The 24,603-nt window shown below is 43.8% G+C and overlaps 1 protein-coding gene across 1 annotated transcript in view; it reads left to right on the top strand.

Annotated features, from left to right (window-relative positions):
• Positions 1-16,544, top strand: part of LOC115098941 (histone-arginine methyltransferase CARM1-like) — a 78,433-nt gene extending 61,889 nt beyond the window's left edge. The window contains exons 8-9 of the mRNA XM_029616075.1: positions 6,200-6,289; positions 16,134-16,544. Of these exons, the coding sequence (XP_029471935.1) occupies positions 6,200-6,289; positions 16,134-16,143 (100 nt within the window). The 3' untranslated portion in view covers positions 16,144-16,544. The remainder of the gene's footprint in view (positions 1-6,199; positions 6,290-16,133) is intronic.
• Positions 16,545-24,603: the final 8,059 nt, after the last annotated feature.

Genomic DNA, 24,603 nt, shown 5'->3' with positions numbered 1-24,603 from the left:
AGCTATAATCATCAAAACATCATAATAAAGGAATCTGTTTCGATTCTCAGATATATTTCACTGAAACATCTCTACATTTTAGTCCATTACTTCTTATTCATCTTTAAAAAATTTCCATAACAAATTTGTTATAACATATTTGTTACCATAACCGCATACTTACAAAATGCAAGTCTTAATCATAAATCAAAAATCATAAATCAAAACAGCATTTTCAGTAACCGCTTAAAAGCATAGGATGTGCTTCCAAAACCACCAGTCTCATTTTTAAACTTAGCACCCAATGTCAGCTGATCAGTTCCAGCCAATCAAGACATTACCATGTGTATGTACCCCAAATGTCTAATCATAAATAGGTCTGTCATCTATCTGACCAAACCTCCAGCCACATGTAGAATGAAAAAGGGAAAAGAATGCATAAGAAAGCATAGGATCATTCAATTTCATAATAAAGTCTGGTAGGATGCAAACACTCCAATAAAAAAAAAATCCAATATCGCTTTCTTTTGGAAAAGAAGGATACAATATATCCCCATGCCTTGTCAATAATATTTAAAAAACCCAAAACTCTTCCACCAAATGTTTCAATTCCACTTAATATGTGACCAAAGGAATTTTTAAGCAACATTTCCTAATACAACTTATAATGTAGTGCAGTACAGGTAATAATTTGATCAATACACTTCACATGAGGTGTATTGGTTTTTGGGGGGGGGGTTTAAACTTTCTCTTTATTGATTTTCAAAAATTATTCAAAGTATCCACTTTGCTACAAGAAAACTGGTACATCAATGAGAAAACAAAGAAAGAAAAAATACATCTCAAGAAAATTTAACTCATTAACAAGCAAACAATTTCTATTTTTTCTCAGATTCACCCATTAGACCCCAAGCTTGGGGGGGTGGGATAACTGCACATTAAAGGAGATAAAAAAAAACAAAACTGGCAAAATAAAGGAAATAATGGCTTCTTTTTCTGGTTATTTCAATTATCACGGATTATTAGCACTGTTACTCAATAAATTTAAAGCTTTTTTTGCATCAACAAAGTCTTTCAATTGCTCTGGTTGAAAAAATATATAACTATCTTTATTATGTTTTACAACGCATTTACAGGGGAAGCGAAAAAAGAAAGTTGCTCCCACTTCTAGAGTCTCTTGCTTTAAAGCAAGGACATTTTTTCCTTTTCAGTTGGGTCGATTTTGTGAGGTCTGAAAATATTCTGATGTGTCAACCCATGAAATCAGAATTGGGTTTCTTAAAATACGCCCGTATCACATCTCCTAAGTCTTTCTCGTTAAAGAAAGAAATTAGCAAAGTTGACCTCTCTATAACTTCATAGGATGATGATTCCGGAAATCCTGTTAAGTTATCCATTACATTTGGAGCAATCTGCTGTTGTTGGGTTCTTCGCACAGGAAGAAAATAAACGTTATCAAGGGGTAGGGATTGATCCGAGGAAATTTCTAGTACTTCAGCGAAGTATCTTTTAACGAGGAATTTCCCCCATCACCCTGGGAAAATTTAATATTCTTAGATTTAAATGTCTCAGTGCGTTCTCTATATTTTCAATCTTGCAATTTAAAGCCCCACAATCTTGAATTATTGTTGATTGGACTTTCTTTACTTTCTTTATATCATTTTCGACATTCTGGAATTTCACTATCACTTCCTGCTTGTATGACAGAGTTCTTATTCATAATTTCCATTTGAGTTGCAAGCTGATTAATTTTCTCAGAGCAATCTACTAATGACTTTGCCATTGCCGAAGTTAGTGACCAAAGAGAGTCCAATGTTACTACCTCCGGTTTACCCTTTGTTAATAACTCACTGGGACAAACAGGGGTCACAAAGACAGTGCTCTCACCTCCTGTACTAGTGTCCTGTCCCTCCCGTCTGTTCAGATCTCCTCCTTCAGTGAGTAAATCTCCGATTCCCTCGGAGGGCTGCAATTGCCCTTCCACCGACGTCTCCCCCTCGGCCCAACTTCCTCAGCTAACCAACTTCAGGTTTCCGCTCGGGCGAGGAGTCGAGGTTGCTCTTGCAGCTGGGGGTAGTCGCTTATCCAATGGGCTGAGGGATATTGCTTCCGAAGAAGGGTCACAGTCTCCCTCCTGTGACCCAGCAGCTGGACCAATATGTTACAGTTTTAAGAAACTGTAATCCATATAATTTTCCCAATATTGGATGTAGAAACAACTGTAGTTCCACAGCAAGTAGACAGACCATCCAGTTTCCACATATGTTATAGTGTCCTAAAGGTTTACTCCCAACAAGTGATAATTGTTTCTAGTGTGTAGAAAGTGCTGAATACACCAAAAGGAGTTTGTTACTTTTCCTTGTTGTAAGCAAATAAGGTTTATTCCTAATATCTATATCTATCTATCTATATACACCCTTCCAAAGTGGGTCAGTATTCAGATATGGGGAGGACAATATTCGAACTAACTTACCTGGGGTACTACAGGTTTACCCAGGTAAAATCAGCCCCTGAAAACTGCCCTCCCTCTCTGCAGGTAAAGTGTGCTGGTTCATAGTGTGCACACCTTTCCCTCACCATAAAAGAGAAGGGAAGGACCAGCAAGCAACACATGAGCAGTTCAGTTTGAAATCCCTGTGCCTGCTTTGCAGTGCTGACTTTGCACCTGCTACAAAGCAGGTACAAAGCTCTGCGGGTACAAAAGTTCCTGCAGGACCAGCTGGCTTCTGTGTTTTCACAGGGAAACTCCTCATGCAACGCTATTTTAAATATTGCTCAGATCTGACCGTTCTTTCAGCTTGGTTAAAGTATGGAAGGATGCATGCCCAGCAGTGGTCTTTATTCTTATTTGCAGGTAACAACAAAAGCTCTCGAGTGGCAGAGAAAACCCATGCTGAGACTGATTTTCCAAAGGATTTAGGTTTTATGCACGAGGCTGAGCTTTTGAATATCAGCCTGTGGGTTCTGCAGGTAAAAGTGTGCATAAAACCTAATTTCGCGCACGCATTTACCCGCAATAATAAGAGGCACTCCTGGGGGCAGGGGGCAGGAATATGGAGCAGGGACAGGATTTACACTCATAGTTCTCATTTTTTGGAAAGTATGAGTGTAAATCTGCACCCAGAAAGTTGCACCTGCTTGGGAGCAGGTGCAACTTTATGCTTGCATGTCCATATGCATACCATTTGCAAATTTTCAAAGAGGAATTATGTGCATAAATCCACTTTGAAAATTTGACCTAAAGTCTGCGGGTACAAAGTACCCTATGCGGGCGGTTGGAAGGGAGGGTAATTTTCAAAAAGACCACATAGTGGTAAAGTTTTTGTGTGCATTGTGCATGAAACTTCCCAAAGCCTTTTCAAACTGAACTTAGGCACATAAGTTTGTTTTGACAATTTGTGGGTAAGTGACCAGGTGCAAACAGAGATTCACGCATGTTAAGTTACACCTCTACTTCCGAGGGCATAACTTGTGCATGTACACCTGCACCTATATTTTGTAAAATAAGAAAATATGTGCATAAGTAGGGGTGTGCATTCGTTTTCGATGTACTGGCAATCTGCAACGTATATGTCCCTATTCGTTGTATTCGTGGGGTCACGAAACGTATGGCGAACCCCCACGAATACAACGTATCTAACAAATAAACCCCCCACCTCCTGATCCCCTCAAGACTTACCAAAAGTCCCTGGTGTCCAGCGGGGGTCCTGGAGCGATCTCCTGCACTCGGGCTGTCGGCTGCCAGTATTCAAAATGGCGCCGATAGCCTTTGCCCTCACTATGTCACAGAGGCTACCAGTGCCATTGGTCGGCCCCTGTCACATGGTAGGAGCACAAGATGGCGCCGGCCGTCCATTGCTCAGTTCGCATAAAAGTACCAGGTATTAATGACTTTGGCTTTCTTAATAATCTTGGGGGAATATTCCTTTTGGTTAAAAATGCATACCCATCTGTCTTGCCGAATTTTTAATTCTGAAATAGTTAAGAAGTGCCAGGCTGTGCCAGACCAAGGTCCATCGAGCCCATTATTCTGACAGTGGCCAGTCCAGGTCACAAGTACCTGCTAGATCCCCCACTAGTTGATCTATTTCTTGTATCTCCCTCCCAGGGATAAGCGCTGTTTTTCCCAAGTCTACCTGGCTAATAACGGTGTATGGAGGAGAAGTCCATTACCTGCTATTAAGTTAACTTAGAGAATAGCCACTGCCATTAGCAATGGTAACATGGAATAGACTTAGTTTTTGGGTACTTGCCAGGTTCTTATGGCCTGGATTGGCCACTGTTGGAAACAGGATGCTGGGCTTGATGGACCCTTGGTCTGACCCAGTATGGCATTTTCTTATGTTCTTATGTTCTTAACTTGTCCAACCCTCTTTTGAGCCCGATTATCCCTTAGATTCATCAAAATGCTGTAAATATAGCAGAAATAGCGCCCGCAATTTAAAAAAATGGACGTGGTTAGGCAAATTATAGCGTTATCGCGTCACACATTATTTGTTTTAAACACACACGATATGTTATCGCAGGTCGTAACGCATGAGAGCGAGAGAGAGAGTCAGTGTGTCATGCTATATATATATATATATATATATATATATATATATATACCATTGTAAGATGGGTTACTCGGGGTGAGTTTTTGAGGGTGCTTTATATACACAGTTAGAGGAATTAACTGCAAATTTGATATGGCTGATGAATTTCTATCATTTGAATCAATGAAAGGTACCAACAAGAGGAGTTGATTACTTCCTCTCGCCCTCTGCCTCTTCCCCAAAGTTTACTTATCTCCAACCTCTCAATCAGCACCATCCCCACCTTCCATTCTCCTGCCCCAGCCGGTCATCCCCTAAATACAGCCGGAAATAGTATCCAGCTCCCAGTGTGTTCAGCATTGCTCTGACAGCATTGCTGGATGCACTGGGAGCCAAATGCGAGTTCTGAACTCCTGGTCATGTCTGGGGGTTTATAAGGATCTGGCTGAGGTGGGAGGGTTAGGCTTTGCTTGAAAGAGTGGCAGGGCCAGGGCAGGAGATAAGTCATTTTTTTAAAACCTGGGGGGGGGGAGGGGGGTAAGAGGAGGGGCATCATTGCGAGTTAAAGGCCTTGGACTTTCAATCTTTCTTTTTCGGGGCTTGGGGGGATGAGGATATGGACTGGCAGACCCACTCACCTTTAATCTTGTTGTGTTTTTTTTTTTTTTTTACAGGCACTTAACCAGCTACCTTTACCTGGATAAACTTTAAACCTAACTGGCTACATTCAGACATAGCCGATTAGGTTTAAATGTTATCTGGATAAGGCTTTGATTCACTAAGCAGAAGGAATCTTTGATACTCAACAGAGGGCCCGGGGCGCACCCTAATCCTGGGCTTGGTTGTCACCATTTTTCAAAATGACACTAATCAGGCCTTGCCCCTTTCACATGATAGGGGCAAAGTCCAGGGATTGGACTTAGGAAATGTGGCCTAAGTCCACTCCCCTGCCCTTCTCCTTAACAAGTGATAGGGGCAAGGACTGGTCAGCGCCATTTTGAAAAATGTTGTTGACTGGGGCCCTGGTTAGGGGGCACCCTGGGGCCTCCTCTGAGCATTGAAAATTTCTTATTAAGATGCTGGGAGGTTATGGAGTAGAGGTGGAGGTCCACCTGCCCCCTACTAGACCACCAAAGTCAGTTCGTTTGGGTAGGAATATTGGGTGGGCTGCCCTAGACACCAGGGATTTGCATATATATGAAAGGGGGATAGGGATTATTTGGTGGGGAAGGGGGGTGCTATGACATAAGGGCCCATTTTTTGAGTTTTAGGGGAGGAAGATGGGGAAGGAAGCAGGTCATCACCGCATGTGTTGCATTGTTTTTTTATATTTAATTCGAGGGGGGGAGGGCAGTGCCACCTCAGTAGGCAGCAGGGGGTTGCCATCAACCCCCAGAGCGATTTTTCAGGCCACTGGCCCTGGTTGCGGTTGCCTGCTATCATGTTTTGCAGTGGCCCCTCCCATGATATTTTTTTCAGGGTGGGGCCAATATTGCAGGGATGCCCCCCTATGATATTTGGCCCCTCCTGTGAGGATAATTGTTGATATTCAGTGGGACATTTATGCCACCTAATATCCTGGATAACTTATCTGGCTAACTATAGCTGGATAATTTATCTGTTTTAGGGTCTTTTGAATACTGATCTGCATGGATATAATTTCTGTACTTTTATTTTCAATTCAGACAGAGCTACGACATTCAAATTGTGGCTATAGTGGACCAGTCGGGTTTTAGATCGGGTAATATGCTTGACTTAAAGAATCCATTTTTTAGGTAAGAATTTCTCATCACTGAAATTAATAATATGGCATGAATTTACACTGTGTACATGACTCAGGTCAAACCTTTTATCCGTCCATGTGTCAGACAGATAAGGTACCTTTGTGCCCTGCAAAAGCCCCTCTCTTTGTCTATTCTGCTAACAAATGAGAGGTTCAAATTGGCCCATAGTGTTATATAATATATGTAGTCTTTGTACAGTAGGGTTGGAATGAACACTCCATTTATTTTACTGACCTTAAACCTAAAAACTGTAGAAAGATTGTACAATGCTTACCTCTCAAAATGAAAATCATTTCTAGAGATTGTAGATTTTTAAGGCTAATGAATGTTTAAAGATATAAACTTTTGAGACTGGTAAGGTCCTTACTCGATTACCTGAGGAAAGGATGCTTGCAGGGGCCTATCGGGAGTCCGGACCTATCGGGAGTCCGGGCATGTCCCGGTGGGCTGGTAGGTCTGGTCACATGAAGGAAGGCGGCAACATTTCCTTCCAGACCTCCTTTGTGTTTCCATAGATGGCTGCTGCCTGCTGTTTTGTGTCCTTCACAATCTTGTGAGCTTAAGTCACAGCTCTTTGGCCTTCATATACACTTGGAGTCAAAAGTGTACTTTTAAAGATGGCTTGGAGTCAAAGCCATCTTTAAAAAAGGATGCCAAATCATTTTCAGCTGTAATGTCCAACAGAAGACATTCAGTTTTTCTTTCCCATCACAACAACAATATTAAATGCCCTAGCCACCCTTGCAATCTGCCTTGATGCCATTAAGTGCTGGTCAAAAAGCAATAAACTCTCCATGAGTTTTGTCATCACCATGAACAGATTTCCCCTTGTTAGATACCTCTGCCAACTTCCAGTTTGACAGCTTTATGATCCCCATTGCAAAAAAGAAGTCTGGGACTCTCACTGGAATCTGATCTCTCTTTCAGTACACAAATAAAATCTGTTGGGAGAAGAGCCTTTTTTAAATTTAGACTGCTATGTAAGCTTAAGCCTTAATTAAATCCCGATGATTTTCACACAGCGTTACAATTGCTTGCCTTTACAAAGCTTGAGTATTGTAATTCTATCTGTTTTGGCCTTCCTGATGCAATGATGAAAGCATTAAGATGATTCAAAATTTGGCAGTGAGGGTTTTGATTGCTCTGAACGTATTACTCTTGTTTTGCGATACCTCCATTGGCAAGTAGTCCAATGGAGGATAAAGAATAAAATCCTTACCGTAATCCACAAAGTTCTTAATAATGGCATACCACAGTTTATGAGTGCATTTTTGAAGAACTATAGACTTACCAGGAACCTAAGATCAGATGGCCTCTATATTTTGGATGCACCATCTATATAATTTAAAAAAATCACCAAAAAAATATTTGCAGTGGTTGGGCCTCTACTGTGAAACTCCTTTCCAAAGTATCTTCGGAAGGAGCCAAGCTTATCTACTTTCTCAAAAAACAACTGAAAACATTCCTTTTTTAAGGATGCCTTTGGCTGTAATCAAAGCACCTTGAGCGATCTGATCTTATAGCTCTGAGATTGCACCCTCCATCTGACCTCATGGGGGCCTCGGTGTCCATCTGACTGCCTCCACTGAGTTCAATGTGTTCCGGTTTCCCTGGCTGCCACCTCCTGTGGCCTACCTCCCCAGTACGTCGACTTCAAGGACGTCTTCTAGAAGAAAATAGCAGAGACACTTCCTGAACATTGGTCCATTGATTGCACCATCGATCTGCTACCCGGCGTCATGCCTCCCAGGGGTCATGTATACCCCCGTCTCTTCCTGAGACCCGAGCAATGTACCAATACATTAAAGAGAACCTGGAAAGGAGCTTTATCTGGCCGTCCACTTCCCCCAGGGGCGGATTGACCTATCGGGGGATCGGGCATCCCCCGGTGGGCCTGTCTAGCTGGTCACGTGGTCTCGACCGCGTGGCTCTTCCTCAGCCCAGCCTCGGCGCCTCCCAGCCAGCCCCCGCCATTAGACCAAGCCAGCGTGGGCCGAAGAAAAGAAGATTAGCCAGCCCCCGCGGAAGACCAAGCCGGCAGGGGGCCGACTAAATTAAAATCGAGGCCGGCGGCAGCCGAAGAAAAGAAGGTGGGTGCCTCCCAGCCAGCCTCAAGCGGGGGCTGGCTGGGCAGCGCCTATCTTCTTTTCTTCAGCCCCCGCCGGCATCGATTTTAATTTCTTCGGCCCCCGCCGGATACCAACCGGGGCGCCGAAGAAATTAAAATCGAGGCCGGCAGGGACCGAAGAAATTAAAATCGAGGCCCCTGCTGAACAGCTGATCTCCGCCGGCGGTTAGCAGCACCGGTGTTCACTTTTTTGGCCCCCGCCGGCCTCGATTTTAATTTCTTCGGCCCGACCAAGAGGGCCGAAGAAATTAAAATTGAGGCCGGCGGGGGCCGAAGAAGTGAACACCGGTGCTGCTAACCACCGCCGAGACCAGCTGTTCAGCGGGGGCCTTGGATCGGAAGGGTGCTTCTGTGTGTGAGAAAAGAACGGTGCTTGTGTGTGTGTATATGTGTGTGTGTGTGTGTATGTATGTGAATGTGAAAAGGGATGGTGCTTCTGTGTGTGTGTATGCAGTATGTATGTGAGAAAGGAATGGTGCTTGTGTGTGTGTGTGTTATGTATGTGAGAAAGGAATCTGCCAGTTTAAAAAAAAATGAAATGTGATAATACATATATTTCAACTTTTGTGCTGGTAGTGCAACTTTTGAAAAGTTGGATGAAAGATTAAATTACTGAATGTTAAGCATCCCTCTTCTGGAAAATAAAATTTAGCAAAGTGGGTAGAGACAAATACTAAAGCAAAAAAAATTAAACTATTTAAAATGTTCATCTCAGCAAAATCACAAATTTAAGATACTGATGCCAGGTGGGTTGTTTTGGTTTTTTTTTTAGCATAATTTAAGCATGAACACTAGAATAGTTCCAATCTGAAACGGTTTTGCTATTTTTTTTTAAGCCTTTAGAAAATGTATATTTTTAAATGACTAAGACTGGACTCTTCCTATTTAAGAGGGAAGTTGACTAAGGATGTCTTTCGGTTCCATATCTCCCACATGAATAATCATACGACTGATAGTTTGAAGAAAGACACTTGCTTTATTGCCTGAAAGCGCAAAACAAGAGAAGCTGTAGGGTGTGGGTGGCTGTCCCTTGGGAGGACAGAACCTGAAGGAAGGGTGTCATTTCGCCTTCTGATAGGAATGTGGTTTTCTTATTTAATGGTTGGGATCATCACTTTCACTTTTAGTAAAAGTGAAAAATGCTGCAAGTCTGAAAGCAAGGTGCTTCTGTGTGTCAATGTGTGTGCGCAAGAGAGCTGGAGCATGTTTTTGGCTGGCTTGTGGCTGTGAGATAGAACATGTGTGTGATTGAGAGCTTGTATGTAAGTGAAATAGAGAGAGCATGTGTGTGATTGAAAGCCTTTGTGTAAGTAAGAGAGAGCGAGAGCATTGTGTGATTGAGAGAGATTGGCCAGAGAGATGACGTGTGTATGTGTGAGACTGGTCAGGGAGATGACTGGTATGTGTGTGCTTGTGTGTGTGTGTGTGTGTGTGTGTGTGTGTGAGAGAGAGAGAAGAGAGACTGGTTGGGGAGATGATTGGTGTGTGAGAGACAGAAACTGGTCTTGAGGGTATGACTGGTGTGTGTGTGTGTGTGTGTGAGAGAGAGAGAGAGAAGAGATTGGTTGTGGTCCCTAAGGAAGAGGACCGTGAGGACAGCTTCAGCAGCTACTGCTGCTTCTGGTGTGGCCTGCAAGCGAAAGGAGTAGGAGAACTGCTGGAGAGGGTAAGTAAAGGTGGCTTTTTAAGTTAATTTTTCTTGATTGACTACCATTTTAATTATTGGGTAGTATGTGATGTATCTGCTGTTTGAAATATTTTATTGGTGTTTGGTAAAGGTTTCAAAATTGCTTGAGTCTTTAATTAATGGATATTCTATTCATCAGCTGTTTTGAAATGATTTTATTCGTATGATTTTATAATTATGATTCATGATTTATATATATCTTGATTTTATTGATTGTTTCATGAGGAATAGTGACTTTTGTTTTTCCATTGTTGCACTGTATAGAGTTTGGCATGATACGTTTTACAGTTTAGTTTTTGTCTGCACATTTCTATTTATACTTTATGTGGCTTTATTCTGTATTTGATGAGAGTCTGTGTTCTGCATGCGAGACTGAGATGAGGCATTCTTTTAGCATGTGGTTTCTCTGTAGGGATCTGTAGTAGCTTGGCCTGTTCTGTTTTCCTGATAGGTGTATTGATATTTTAGATTCTGGTGTAATATTTGTGGTATTCTTTTTCATAGGTGGGGTTGTTATTCTTAGTTTTGGCAAATAGTACTGTGTTGATACGGGAGGACCATGCCGAAATATAGGGGTGTGTACATATATATGTAAATTATATATGTAAATGTAATTGGGTACCCATGGGGCCAGTATGGAGAAAAATGCCCCAGGCCACTATTTTCCCTCAATCCGCCCCTGACTTCCCCCCACAGGAGCCGGGTTCTTCTTCGTTACAAAGAAGGATGGGTCACTTCAGCTCTGTATAGATTATCGCGGCTTAAATGCCATTACCAGGAGGAATCACTATCCTTTGCCCCTTATCCCTGAACTCCTGGATCGTCTGCAAGGGGCAAAAATTTTCACCAAATTAGATCTTCGGGGCGCTTACAACCTGATCATAATTCGGCCCGGCAATGAGCGGAAGACCGCATTTAACATCCGAGACGGCCATTATGAGAAAGTGGTTATGCCATTCAGCCTGTGTAATGCCCCCTCTGTATTCCAGCACATGATGAATGATGTCTTTCGTGACCTGTTGCATACCTCGGTACTGGTATACCTTGATGACGTCCTGATTTACTCTAAGGACCCCCCATGTCATCGCCAAGATGTCCGATTAGTGCTTCAATGTCTCAGGAGCAACAAACTCTATGCAAAACTATTTGCCCTGTTTATTAGTATAACCCCCACCACCACCCCCACCACCACACACACACACACACACACACACACACACACCACCACCACACCACACACACACACCTACACACACACATATACACACAACACACACACACTTCACGGGAGGTCACCTTCAGATACTATAGGAATGGGAAAAAGATGGCTACAGATCAGGATTCTTCTAGTTGTGGACAGCAAAAGCTATAAGGTCCAAGGGAAGTCTCACAGTCAAAAGAAAACTTCAGTCCACAACAAGAAGATTTGTTCCAAAGTAGAAGAATTAATTTATTGCCGCTTAAAAATAGTCCAAACATAAAAAGTTCAATGAAACGTTTTTTTAAAAACTTCAGTAAGTACAGTCCACGGTTCACTAAAATCTCTCACAGTTTGTTACTTCTCTTTCGACTCACTTCAGCTCATACAAACTCTCAAGTCTTCCTCACAAATCTCCCACTGAGGCCCCTTCCGTACCTCTGGCACCTCAGGGAAAAAAAATGAAGAGTAAAACAAAACAATCTTCTCCTTGGTTGTCTCTCAAATTGAGGCTTCCCTAGGCAGAATCAGTGTCCCCATAGACTGAGGGATCCTTATCCTCCCAGTTGGTGCCAGGTTAACCAGAGTAGTTGCCCTTTACCCACTCCAGCAGAACCCTTCAGATTCTCTCTCCAAACTATCTCCATAGCTCTCTTTCTCCTTGCTTCATAGCTTTGGCTTTGTGACTCATGGGAAGCAATTTTATATACTGCCTTAAACCCATCCTCATTGGGGGAAGGCACCCACTGTCAATCATTGTCCTTCACACACCTTCCTGAACCACCCACCACTGGAAAGTTCTACATTTTAGAGTACATTTGTGTGCAGAAAATTAGTATATAAGCATGTAAGTAGTCTGTATTTGCAAATACGCTGTTTTATAAACATCAAAAATATGTGTATTTTTGGTTTCCCACGCTCATTTACCAGCACAAAAATGAGGCAGTCTAGGGGCATTCTGGAGGAAGGCCAAGAGGTATGCACGGAAGTTGCTATTTTATAAGAGATTTACATGAATACATCTTATTTGTTCAATTTTGCACCTGCTAGTTATCTAGTGTAATTGACAGACTCATCTGATGTCTGCTGGTTTTAAGGGGGAGATCAGAGTGTACTGGGGGGAGGTCAGGGTGAAGTACCAGGAAGGTCTTGGTGAACTGGAGACGGACACAGTGAACTGATGGGGGTATTGGCAAACCCGTGGTTTCAAATACGTTCGCATATTTTAAAATATACCTGCCTCCGTGTATAAATCAGTGCTTATGCATACCGTGTTTCCCCGAAAAAAAGACATCCCCCAAAAATAAGACCTAGTAGAGGTTTTGCCAAATTCTTAAATATAAGACCTCCCCCGAAAGTAAGACATCCCTTGTAAACAGGGGCGGATTGACCTATCGGGGGATCGGGCTTCCCCCGGTGGGCCGGTCAATCCTGTGACGTCATTTTTTAAATAGTTTCCAAAGTATTACAGACGCGAGCAGTGGTATCCCGAGGGGAGCCAATGCCCCCGGGCACAAGGAAAAGATCGCGATCAAATGCGCTGATGCTCTTTCTCCTTCCTGCCTGTGCGGCCCCGGAAGTAAACGTTGCCGGAGCCGCATGGGCAGGAAGGAGAAAGAAAGAGCATCAGCGTGTGCAGAAGAGGAGCCGCCGCGGGCTGCTGCGAATCCCAAGTCGCAGCAGCCCAAGAAGAGGAAGAGGCCCGGTAGCGAGGAAAAGGCGCAGCTGCGGGCTGCTGCGAATCCCAAGTCGCAGCGGCCCAAGAAGAGGAAGAGGCCCGGTAGCGAGGAAGAGGCGCAGCCGCGGGCTGCTGCGAATCCCAAGTCGCAGCGGCCCAAGAAGAGGAAGAGGCCCGGTAGCGAGGAAGAGGCGCCGCCGCGGGCTGCTGCGAATCCCAAGTCGCAGCGGCCCAAGAAGAGGAAGAGGCCCGGTAGCGAGGAAGAGGAAGAGGCCCGGTAGCGAGGAAGAGGCGCAGCCGCGGGCTGCTGCGAATCCCAAGTCGCAGCGGCCCAAGAAGAGGAAGAGGCCCGGTAGCGAGGGAAGAGGCGCCGCCGCGGGCTGCTGCGAAATCCCAAGTCGCAGCGGCCCAAGAAGAGGAAGAGGCCCGGTAGCGAGGAAGAGGCGCCGCCGCGGGCTGCTGCGAATCCCAAGTCGCAGCGGCCCAAGAAGAGGAAGAGGCCCGGTAGCGAGGAAGGGCCGCTGCAGAGCCCATCCTGCGGCGACCCGCGAAGAGGAGGCCTGCAGTGGTATCCGGAGGGGAGCCGATGTGCCCGGGCGCAAGGAGGCTCATGCAGCCGCTGAGCCTCCTTGCCCGAAGAAAAAGATCGCGTTCAAACGCGTTGATGCTCTTCCTCCTTCCTGCCTGTGCGGCCCGGAAGTAAACGTTGCCGGAGCCGCATGGGCAGGAAGGAGAAAGAGCATCAGCGCGTGCAGAAGAGGAGCCGTCACGGGCTGCTGCGAATCCCAAGTCGCAGCGGCCCAAGAAGAGGAAGAGGCCCGGTAGCAGGGCCGAGGAAGAGGAAGAGGCCCGAGAAGTTCAGGGCCGCTGCAGAGCCCATCCTGCGGCGACCCGCGAAGAGGAGGCCCAGAGGTGAGAGAGAGGCTGAGGGTCTGTAGAGGGGGTGTGTGTGTGTGTGTGTGTGTGTGTGTGTGTGTGCGTGCGTGCGTGTATGAGATGAGTTGAGAGATTGTGTGTGGGAGTGAGGATCTGAATGTTTGGAGAGACAGCGTGTGACGGTGAGAGCCTATGCTTGAGCAAGACAGCATGTGGGAGTGAGAGAGAGCATGTGTGTGTGAGCGTCAGACAGCATGTGCCAGTGAGAAACTGTGTGTATGAATGATTGTATGAGAGACAGCATGTGACAGTGAGAGCCTGTGTGTGTGAGAGAGAGAAAAATGCATGTGAGAAAAAAAAAACCTGACTGTTTGAGGGAAGAAGACGGAGAGAAAAGAAATACGGAAGAAAAAAGGACAATATAAAAGGAATTGGCCAAAAAATAAGAAAGGGAAGGTGGAAAAAAAAAAGCCTGTGACCAACCGATTAGAAAACTATCATCAGCCAGCAAAGGTAAAAAAAAAAATTTACTTTTTAGTGATTGGCACATGTAATCTTTGGGAATGTGCAAGAATAGCACTTCCTCTATGCGGATCTCACAATGTACGAGATCAGCATAGAGAAAGTGGAAGCCCACGGGGCCTGCACAGAGGAGGCAGCAGAATGGGCTTCAGTGTCAGTAGCAGCAATCGGCGCCTCCCCAATAGCCATGTGGCAGCAGTGACAGTGGCAGCAAGATTACTGACATCTGGGGATGGTGGCAGTACCAGTCAGGGGACCCCTTCCAAGCAGTGTGCAGAGGTTCAAAAGCAGCAGAGTCAGCCCAAGCTGACTACCATGAATGCTGCACACTCTTACTTCTCTCTGACAACACACTGGTGAGGCATGGCTGACGCAGGGGCAGCCAGCAGCTCTATTAGACATCCCCTGAAAATAAGGCCTAGTGCATCTTTGGTAGCAAAAATTAATATAAGACACTGTCTTATTTTCGGGGAAACAGGGTACATGGTTTTTTTGTGCCTATGTTTATAAAATAGGTAAAGTTCACACTTTTAATGCATTGCAAATGTTTGCGCATACTGAACGTATTCATGTACTTTCAGAGCTGAATTATGATGTATTTATAAGACTGTGCAGCAGCCTGTTGCACAGTTTATCAAATACTATGATAACCCTCTGTGTGTCACGTATGTGTGCAAACCTAGTAATGTGAATAGGTTTGAAAGTTATCTTCCCTGATAATAGCTCCTTTCTAGCGAACCATGGAGGGGTTTACATTAGCTTAATGCTATTATGTCTGAAATCTTGTACATGAGATTAATCTATTTTAAGCAGTTCTTATCTTGACTTATTAAGAATCTGCTAACTTCTGAACAGAGCTTGTCAAAATCATAGTGCAATTCACGTTTGCTAATACTCTTGAGTACAGTTGCTCTGCAAAGAATGCATCTCTGCTCCAACAGCCTGCTTGGCAAGTTAATCCATTTCACAGGGCTCTAGCCCCACACTCTAGTTTGGTCATAATAAGCTGTATCGTCCACATCGTATTCCACATCTGGTGATCTGAACTTCTTCAGCTGCTCTGTGGTCCATCCGCAGAAAAAAAGTAACTCCCTTCCACTAGGCGGAAATGTTCTCGTAATGCAGAGGAAAAGACTTCTGTGATCATTGACCAAAGGCACAGGACACTTTCAAATTAGTGTCAGTAATAACTGGAACTTGTTCAGGCACTTGATGATAAGAACATATTAATGTAAAGAGTCCAGGACTTGGTTAAACTCCCAGAACAGATATCCTTGCCCTCCCGGACCCCTCCAATCTTCTTCTGGCACCACTGCAGAAAACAAAATGGCATGATATTAAAAAAAAGCACCTCTACATGGCACTGTAATGTATTCTGCAATGGCGCTAGAAGGAATTGCAAGCATTCCTTCCTATCAGTGAAGACTTGGAGGGTGTGACTGCAGGCTGAGGGGAGTCCGGGGGCGGGAGAGGATTCACACTCCCACTTTTGGTTAGGGGGTGGGAGAGCTTGAGGATCAGGGCCAAGGGAAATCAGGGACTGGGTCATTTTGCATTGGTGGGGAAGCTGGAGAGGTAGCCTACCCCATGCTAAGTTGCACTTTGGGCCAGTTAGCATTTGGGGAATTTAGAGATGCACATGTTATAAACTAAAAAAATTAGAACAATTTGCATTTGTTCATTACCAATTATTTATATGGTATTAAAGTACTATAGTGTTCTAATAAATATTTTTTCTGATTTTAGATACGCCTAGGCATGACATTATATGCAGTCACTAGACATCAACAGAACCAGGACCATCTGCAACCCAAACCAAGTGGCTTATCAGACTGAGAAACCAAGCAAATACGGCTTAGTTTTATTTTAGTTTTGTTGGTTCTGCTGTCATTGCAGATGGCAACTTTCCACAGTTTACCTGTAAAAATACATAACTACCTCATGTTTATATAAGAGGGAATCTGCGGGGGATGGGGGCTTGCAATGTTTCCTTTTTCAGAAATTTTCAAGGTTTTCTGCATGACTTTTCTAGATGCTTTTCATGTCCCTGGAACTATTGCTGAATTAGAAATTGTTATATAATTTTCCAGTTTTCCATTAGTTAAATACTTAACATTCAGTATGTGCCAGATGACTATTAAAAAAGTTTAAAATCTATGTGTCTCTACTTGTGTTTGCTCTCCAAAAATAAAGATTGAGTGTGTCAGACAGAGATGGTATTTTATATAATTTAGTTAGCAATTAAAACAGAGAGTTTGAGTCAACCCCCACCGTTTTTGGGCCTTTGTTTTTCAAATATTGCTACTTATTTAGGGCTTCCCAAATAGTAATTGTGCTAAAAAGGGTCTGTTCAGAAGATTTTATTTTATTTCTGAATCTAATTGAATTTATAAACAGCATTTCCATAAGATATGCTCAAGGCAAAAATACAAATAAAAACAAACACATATCACTATCAATTTACAAAACAGGGCAAAATTCATATCCATCAAATAAACAAATTCTAAAAATTATCTACATGGTGAAATGGCTAGCACTCTGGACTCTGAATTCAGTGATCCGAGTTCAAATCTTGGTGGAGCCTGTTGCCTTTTCGCTCCTGGATGCCCACAAACCCTTCTGCAGGCATTCCTTGTCCAGCGTCTCCATACTGGAGAACAGCAGGAAGCTGAGGGAATAGTTGTAAAATGAGATTGCAGTTGCGTGGAGAAGCCCATAATTAGCCACTATGTCTTGACCGCATTAGTAGCATGGGATCTATTTCATGAGAGGTCTAATCATTTGACCCACAATCTAGTGGGAGCACTGAGAGGAGAGGATCACCTTGCTGGTGGCTGAAAGGAATCAGTAAGTTTTGCTTGGGAAATTTTCTTTTTTAAAACTAAGTATTGGGGCGAAGTTAACTATTGGGGAATATTCTTTAGTGTGTTTGTGCTTTTAATAGTAAGGCAGCGAATAAACAGAAGTTAGACTGGCTGCAAGGGGACCTATTTACAGGAGTTCAGACAAGTTTTGTATCTTTGTTGGGAGGGACTTAAAGCCAAAGTAAAAGGGAGATATTGGAGGATTTGGTATAAAAGACAGACGGAAGCTCCTAATTGCTCACCACACTCATCAGGTAGTTATTTGTTGTCTACTTATAAATAAGCACAGGCCCCAATGGCTTTTTTTTTTTTTTTGTGCACATACAATGACTTCAGACTGAGCTCTGGGTACCCATTTTCTTCAATATATACTTTTGCTGTCATAAATGTTTAAGACAATTGTCCATTTAAGTTCTAAATGTTGATGAATCTGTGGCACAATGAAATTGCTTGAGTATTATGTTCCATTATGTGACAGGGCGCTGCCAGTCACTAAAAATACTATGGAATTCTTTTCTTTCTAGGGATAGGAGGAGGGGCTTTGATGATTTTGATTCCTCCCAGTGCTATAACCCCACCTCTTGGGGGCTATATCATATGTTGGAGCATGCCCACTGCTTCAGAGGGTTAGTGGGTCACGAGCTAAGGAGAAGGAAGGAGGTTCCAGGATCTCAAAGCAAGAGGATTTGGAGAGCCACTAGAGATCATTCCTGGATCTCAAGTGAGTGGGTAAGGAGCCGAAACCTCCCCAGGGTTTCAAAAGAGAGAGAGAGAGGATTGAAGAGCAAGAGACTTCCCCAAGATCTCAAAGGCAAGGTGGCTGGAGAGCTGGAGATTCCCCCTGGATCTCACAGAAAGCAATTCAAGCTTTCTGGTAAAGAGGTTTTTGAGGAAGAACTTTGTGAGAAGACTTTTTGGATTTTGACTAAACAGTGTCCGAGGGAAGGAAATATCCCCGGTATCCCAAATGATTGGAATCAGAGATCTTTTTTCCCACTCAACCAGTTAACAGAATAGGTAAAGGGAAGGAAGCTGCCTTTTGAGCCATTAACTCAAAAGACTTGTATTTTTGAGAGTTCGGATCATGGTTGAAGTGTCTGACTTTTTGGAACCCAGTTTAGTATTTTTGCTTGGGGATATTTTTAATCCTTTAACCCAGTTCATGCCAGAACTGGAACTGCGCTAGTTAATCCCACTCTCACTGGCGAGGATTTTTTCAAACAAGACGAAGATGCAAGAGCAGGAAGGGAAGTGAAGGATGGACAGAGAAACCATTTGCTTTTTATTGCTCATTGGATATATTTTGATTCTTATTTTTGTCGTCTTGACCTGGACCCTCTTTTTTTTAAGTTACAGTAAAGATTGTCTTTTATTTGAACACCAACTGTGGACTCCAGTGTTTTCTTTGAGTCTTCCCCATGCGGACTTAATAGGGGATGCATGGAACATTTTATGATTCCTGGTTTCTCCCTGATGTATTGATTTTGGCTTTCCTACTCTGATTCTTCACTAATTGGTACTTCCTGGAAATATTTTATCTAGAGTGTCAAGCGCTCATGGAGATTGTGACCGACAGGGCCAGGGGCCCTGGGAAAGAAATCCGCCTCTCCGTCCAGACCTGAACCTCGAACCATAAGACCAAAACAGGGGAACCACTGCAATTATTTGCTAAATCTCTTCTAAAATTCCTGTTACATTTTCCTACCTTTCCTTTCCCTCTATATATCTGCATTATTTGATGTCCAGGAAAAAAAAAATTCATAAACTTCTGATCTGTGTAGTCAGTCAAATTTACTTTCTGGTTGGAGGAGGAGGGTATCTATTTGCCCATGAAATCCCTGTGTGGTGCCCAGGATGTGGTACTATTAGTTTTGGGGAAGCCTGTTTCAACCTCTATCAGGTTTGTGAACCTGCAAGTATTAATACATTTCTTTTTTTCTGTGGTGACTTTCCCTCCCTTGGCCTTAGGTAAAATAAATAGGGATGTGAATCGTTTTAGGACGATTAAAATTATCGTCCGATAATTTTAATATCGTCTTAAACCGTTATGGAACACAATACAATACAGATTCTAACGATTTATCGTTATAAATCGTTAGAATCGTGAGCCGGCACACTAAAACCCCCTAAAACCCACCCCCGACCCTTTAAATTAAATCCCCCACCCTCCCGAACCCCCCCCCAATAACTTAAATAACCTGCGGGTCCAGCGGCGGTCCGGAACGGCAGCGGTCCGGAACGGGCTCCTGCTCCTGAATCTTGTCGAAAATGGCGCCGAAAAATGGCGGCGGCCATAGACGAAAAAGATTGGACGGCAGGAGGTCCTTCCATACCCCCGCTGGAATTTTGGCAAGTCTCGTGGGGGTCAGGAGGCCCCCCACAAGCTGGCCAAAAGTTCCTGGAGGTCCAGCGGGGGTCAGGGAGCGATTTCCCGCCGCGAATCGTTTCGTACGGAAAATGGCGCCGGCCATACGCGTATGGCCGGCGCCATTTTCCGTACGGAAAATGGCGCCGGCAGGAGATCGACTGCAGGAGGTCGTTCAGCGAGGGTTCCGGCGCCTCGCTGAACGACCTCCTGCAGTCGATCTCCTGCCGGCGCCATTTTCCGTACGAAAACGATTCGCGGCGGGAAATCGCTCCCTGACCCCCGCTGGACCTCCAGGAACTTTTGGCCAGCTTGTGGGGGGCCTCCTGACCCCCACGAGACTTGCCAAAAGTCCAGCGGGGGTCCGGAAGGACCTCCTGCCGTCCAATCTTTTTCGTCTATGGCCGCCGCCATTTTTCGGCGCCATTTTGGAAAATGGCGCCGGCTGAAGACGACAAGATTCAGGAGCAGGAGCCCGTTCCGGACCGCTGCCGTTCCGGACCGCCGCTGGACCCGCAGGTTATTTAAGTTATTTGGGGGGGGGGTTCGGGAGGGTGGGGGATTTAATTTAAAGGGTCGGGGGTGGGTTTTAAGGGGTTTTAATGTGCCGGTTTTTCGATTTTTCGATTTTTAACGACCCGCAGGTTATTTAAGTTATTTGGGGGGGGTTCGGGAGGGTGGGGGATTTAATTTAAAGGGTCGGGGGTGGGTTTTAGGGGGTTTTAATGTGCCGGTTTTTCGATTTTTCGATTTTTAACGATTTTTCACGATATTTTACCCCCCCAAACGGCAACAATACGATTCCCTCCCCCTCCCAGCCGAAATCGATCGTTAAGACGATCGAGGACACGATTCACATCCCTAAAAATAAATACCTCAGAGAGGGGTCACAATTGCTTGTATGTTAAGAACATAAGAACATGCCTCACTGGGTCAGACCAAGGGTCCATCAAGCCCAGCATCCTGTTTCCAACAGTGGCCAATCCAGGCCATAAGAACCTGGCAAGTTCCCAAAAACTAAGGGGCAGATTTTCAAAGGGTTACACGCGTAAGATACGCGTAAGATATGCGCATAACCCCCGAAAACCTACCCCTGAGCGCACCGACCCTATTTTGCATAGGCTCGGCGGCACGTGCAAGCCCCAGGATGTGCGAATGTCCCGGGGCTTCGAAAAAGGGGTGGTCCGGAGGCGGGGTCGCAGTCTGGGGTGGTCTGGGGGCGTGGCGGCGGTCCGGGGTGGGACCGAGTGCTCCGACACAGCGGCTTGTGTCGGGGCATGGCGCACGGGCAGGCTGCCGGCGCGCGCAAGTTACGCCTGCCAGATGCGTAACTCATCGAGATAAGGTGGGGGGGGATTTAGGTAGGGCTGGGGTATGGGTTAGATAGGGGAAGGGAGGGAAAGGTGGGGGGGGGAGTAAAAAAAAGTTCCCTCCAAGGCGGCTCTGATTTCGGAGTGGCCCTGGAGGGAATGGGGAAAGCCATCAGGGCTCCCTTTGGGCTCGGCGTGTGCAAGGTGCACAAGTGTGCACCCGTTGCGCGCGCATGTTATAAAATCGGGTGTACATTTGTGTGCACCAGGTAGTGCGCACAAATGTACCCCACACGCTTAAATTTTAAAATCGGCCGCTATGTCTATCCCATGTTACTGTTGCTAGTACTAGCAGTGTCTATTTTCTAAGTCAACTTAATTAATAGCAGGTAATGGACTTCTCCAAAAACTTATCCAATCCTTTTTTGAACCCAGCTACACTAACTGCACTAACCACATCCCCTGTCAACGAATTCCAGAGTTTAAGTGTGCATTGAGTGAAAAAGAACTTTCTCAGATTAGTTTTAAATGTGCCACATGCTAACTTCATGGACTGCCCCCTAGTCCTTCTATTATCCGAAAGAGTAAATAACTGATTCACGTTTACCCGTTCTAGACCTTTCATGATTTTAAACACCTCTATCATATCCCCCCTCAGCCGTCTCTTCTCCAAACTGAAAAATCCTAACCTCTTTAGTCTTTCCTCTTTGGGGAGCTGTTCCATCACCTTTATCATTTTGGTCCCCTTCTCTATACCTTCTCTAGTTCAACTATATATTTTTTTTAAAGCGTATTATCCGAAAGAGTAAATAACTGATTCACGTTTACCCGTTCTAGACCTTTCATGATTTTAAACACTTCTATCATATCCCTCCTCGACCATCTCTTCTCCAAACTGAAAAATCCTAACCTCTTTAGTCTTTCCTCTTTGGGGAGCTGTTCCATCCCCTTTATCATTTTGGTCACCCTTCTCCATCGCAACTATAGCTTTTTTGAGATGTAGAGACCACACCATGGAGCGATACAGAGGCATTATGACATTTTCTGTTTTATTCACAATTCCCTTTCTAATAATACCCAACATTTTGTTTGTTTTTTGACTGCCACAGCACACTGAACCGACGATTTATTTGTGTTATCCACTATGACGCCTAGATCTCTTTCTTGGGTTGTAGCACCTAATATGGAGCCTAACATTGTGTAACTATAGCATGGGTTATTTTTCCCTATATGCATCACCTTGCACTTATCCACATTAAATTTCATCTGCCATTTGGATACCTAATTTTCCAGTCTCACAAGGTCTTCCTGCAATTTATCACAATAATTTTGTATCATCTGCAAATTTGATTACCTCACTTGTCGTATTTCTTTCCAGATCATTTATAAATATATTGAAAAGTAAGGGTCCCAATACAGATTCCTGAGGCACTCCACTGCCCACTCCCTTCCACTAAGAAAATTGTCCATTTATTCATACTCTCTGTTTCCTGTCCTTTCACCAGTTTGTAATCCATGAAAGGACATTGCCACCTATCCCATGACATTTTACTTTTCCTAGAAGCCTCTCATGAGGAACTTTGTCAAATGCCATCTGAAAATCTAAATACACTACATCTACCGGTTCACCTTTATCCACATATTTATTAACTCCTTCAAAAAAGTGAAGAATATATGCGAGGCAAGACTTGCCTTGGATAAAGCAACCATGTTTTTCTATATATTCTGTGATTTTAATATTTAGAACACTTTCCACTATTTTTCCTGGCACTGAAGTCAGGCTATTTGGTCTTTAGTTTCCCAGATCGCCCCTGGAGCCCATTTAAAATATTGGGGTTACATTAGCCACACCCCAGTCCTCAAGTACAATGGATGATTTTAATGATAGGTTACAAATTTCTACTAATAGATCTGAAATTTCATTTTTTAGTTCCTTCAGAACCCTGGGGTGTATACTATCTGGTCCAGGTGATTTACTACTCCTCAGTTTGTCAACTGCAATCTCATTTTACAACTATTCCCTAGGCTTTCTGCTATTCTTCAGTATGGAACGCTGGACAAGGAATGCCAGCAAAAGGGTTTGTGGGCATCCAGGAGAAAAAAGGCAACAGGTTCCACCGAAATTTGAAATCGGATCGCTGGATTCAGAGTCCAGAGTGCTAGCCATGACACCATAGAACCACTCTGTTACCTTCTCCTGTCAATAGTTTATTTATTTATTTATTTATTGTTTTTGTTATACCGAGTTTCATGATAGGCATCACATCAACCCGGTTTACAAATAACAAGGAGTGTAAAGCATAACGTAACGTAAAAAACAATATTTTCAATAAGAACCTTGAACTTTAAATACAGTGAAACAGAAAAAGGGAGAGGGAAAGTTACAAAAAACAAGGAAAATAAACTTGGGATGGAAGGGGAGAAATTGAACAGCACAATATTTACATTTCAGCCTATTGATACATTAGAATAGCAAGTGAAAAAATAAGACTATGAAACGGTACATAGGTAATCAAATGAATAAATATGACAGTTGTGAATGGTAATAGTATGATAAATATTCAGCAGGAATTAGTGAGAGAGGGTTTGAGGTTGGTTGATTCGTGTTTACATTCCATTATTGCATACGAGTTAGTGCTAGTGAGAGGAGGTTTTATTCAAGGCTTGGAAATGCTTTTTGAAAAGCCAAGTTTTTAGTCTTTTCCTAAATGTTAAAGAGCATGGCTCTTGTCTCAAATCAGGTGGGATCGAGTTCCAGAGAGCTGGACCTGCTGATGAGAAGGCTCTGAGACTCAAGGATTTATGTTGGTAGGTTTTGGCCTTTGGAATTTGGAGTGACTCTTTGTAGTGTTCCCTGATAGGCCTGGCGGAGGTGAATTTTTTAAGTGGTATTTGTCGGTCAAGTTGCGTGTGTTGGTTGATAGTTTTGTATATGATGTTAATGGTTTTGTACATGATTCTATAGTGGATCGGAAGCCAATGGAGGTTTTTGAGAATAGGTGAAATGTGGTCAATTTTCCTGGAATTTGTAAGGACTCTGGCTGCAGAGTTCTGAACCATTTGTAAAGGTTTGGTGTAAGAAGCTGGGAGGCCTAATAGTAATGAGTTGCAATAATCTAGTTTGGAAAAGATTATTGCTTGCAAGATTGTTCTGAAGTCCTGAGTGTGAAACAGCGGTTTTATTCTTTTCAGGATATGTAATTTGTAGAAGCAATCTTTGGTGGTTTGGTTAATGAATGTTTTGAGGTTGAGACGATTGTCTAGGATGGCTCCTAAGTCTCTTACGTGGGTTGTTTGAAGGAGTGTGGGTGGTTTAGGAAGTGTGTTATTGTTTTCCGGTGATATGAGCAGGAATTCTGTTTTCGAAGCATTGAGTACAAGGTTTAGACTGTTGAGGAGAAGTTTAATTTCTAATAGGCAACTGTCCCAGTATTCCATTGTTTTTTAGATTGATTCTTTTATAGGGATTACGATCTGTACGTCGTCTGCAAAAAGGAAATGTTTCAGGCTTAATTTTGTTAGTAGTTGGCAGAATGGTAGCAGGTAGACATTGAAAAGGGTGGGTGAAAGTGATGATCCTTGCGGCACTCCTCTATTAGAAGGGTGGTATTGGGATTCTTTATTATGAATTTTGACTCTGTATCCTCTGTTTTCTAGAAATGTTTTGAACCAGTTTA

Source organism: Rhinatrema bivittatum, chromosome 1 (genome assembly GCF_901001135.1).
Source record: "Rhinatrema bivittatum chromosome 1, aRhiBiv1.1, whole genome shotgun sequence".
Taxonomy (NCBI): domain Eukaryota; kingdom Metazoa; phylum Chordata; class Amphibia; order Gymnophiona; family Rhinatrematidae; genus Rhinatrema; species Rhinatrema bivittatum.
This window is presented reverse-complemented; position numbering and strand designations above follow the sequence as displayed.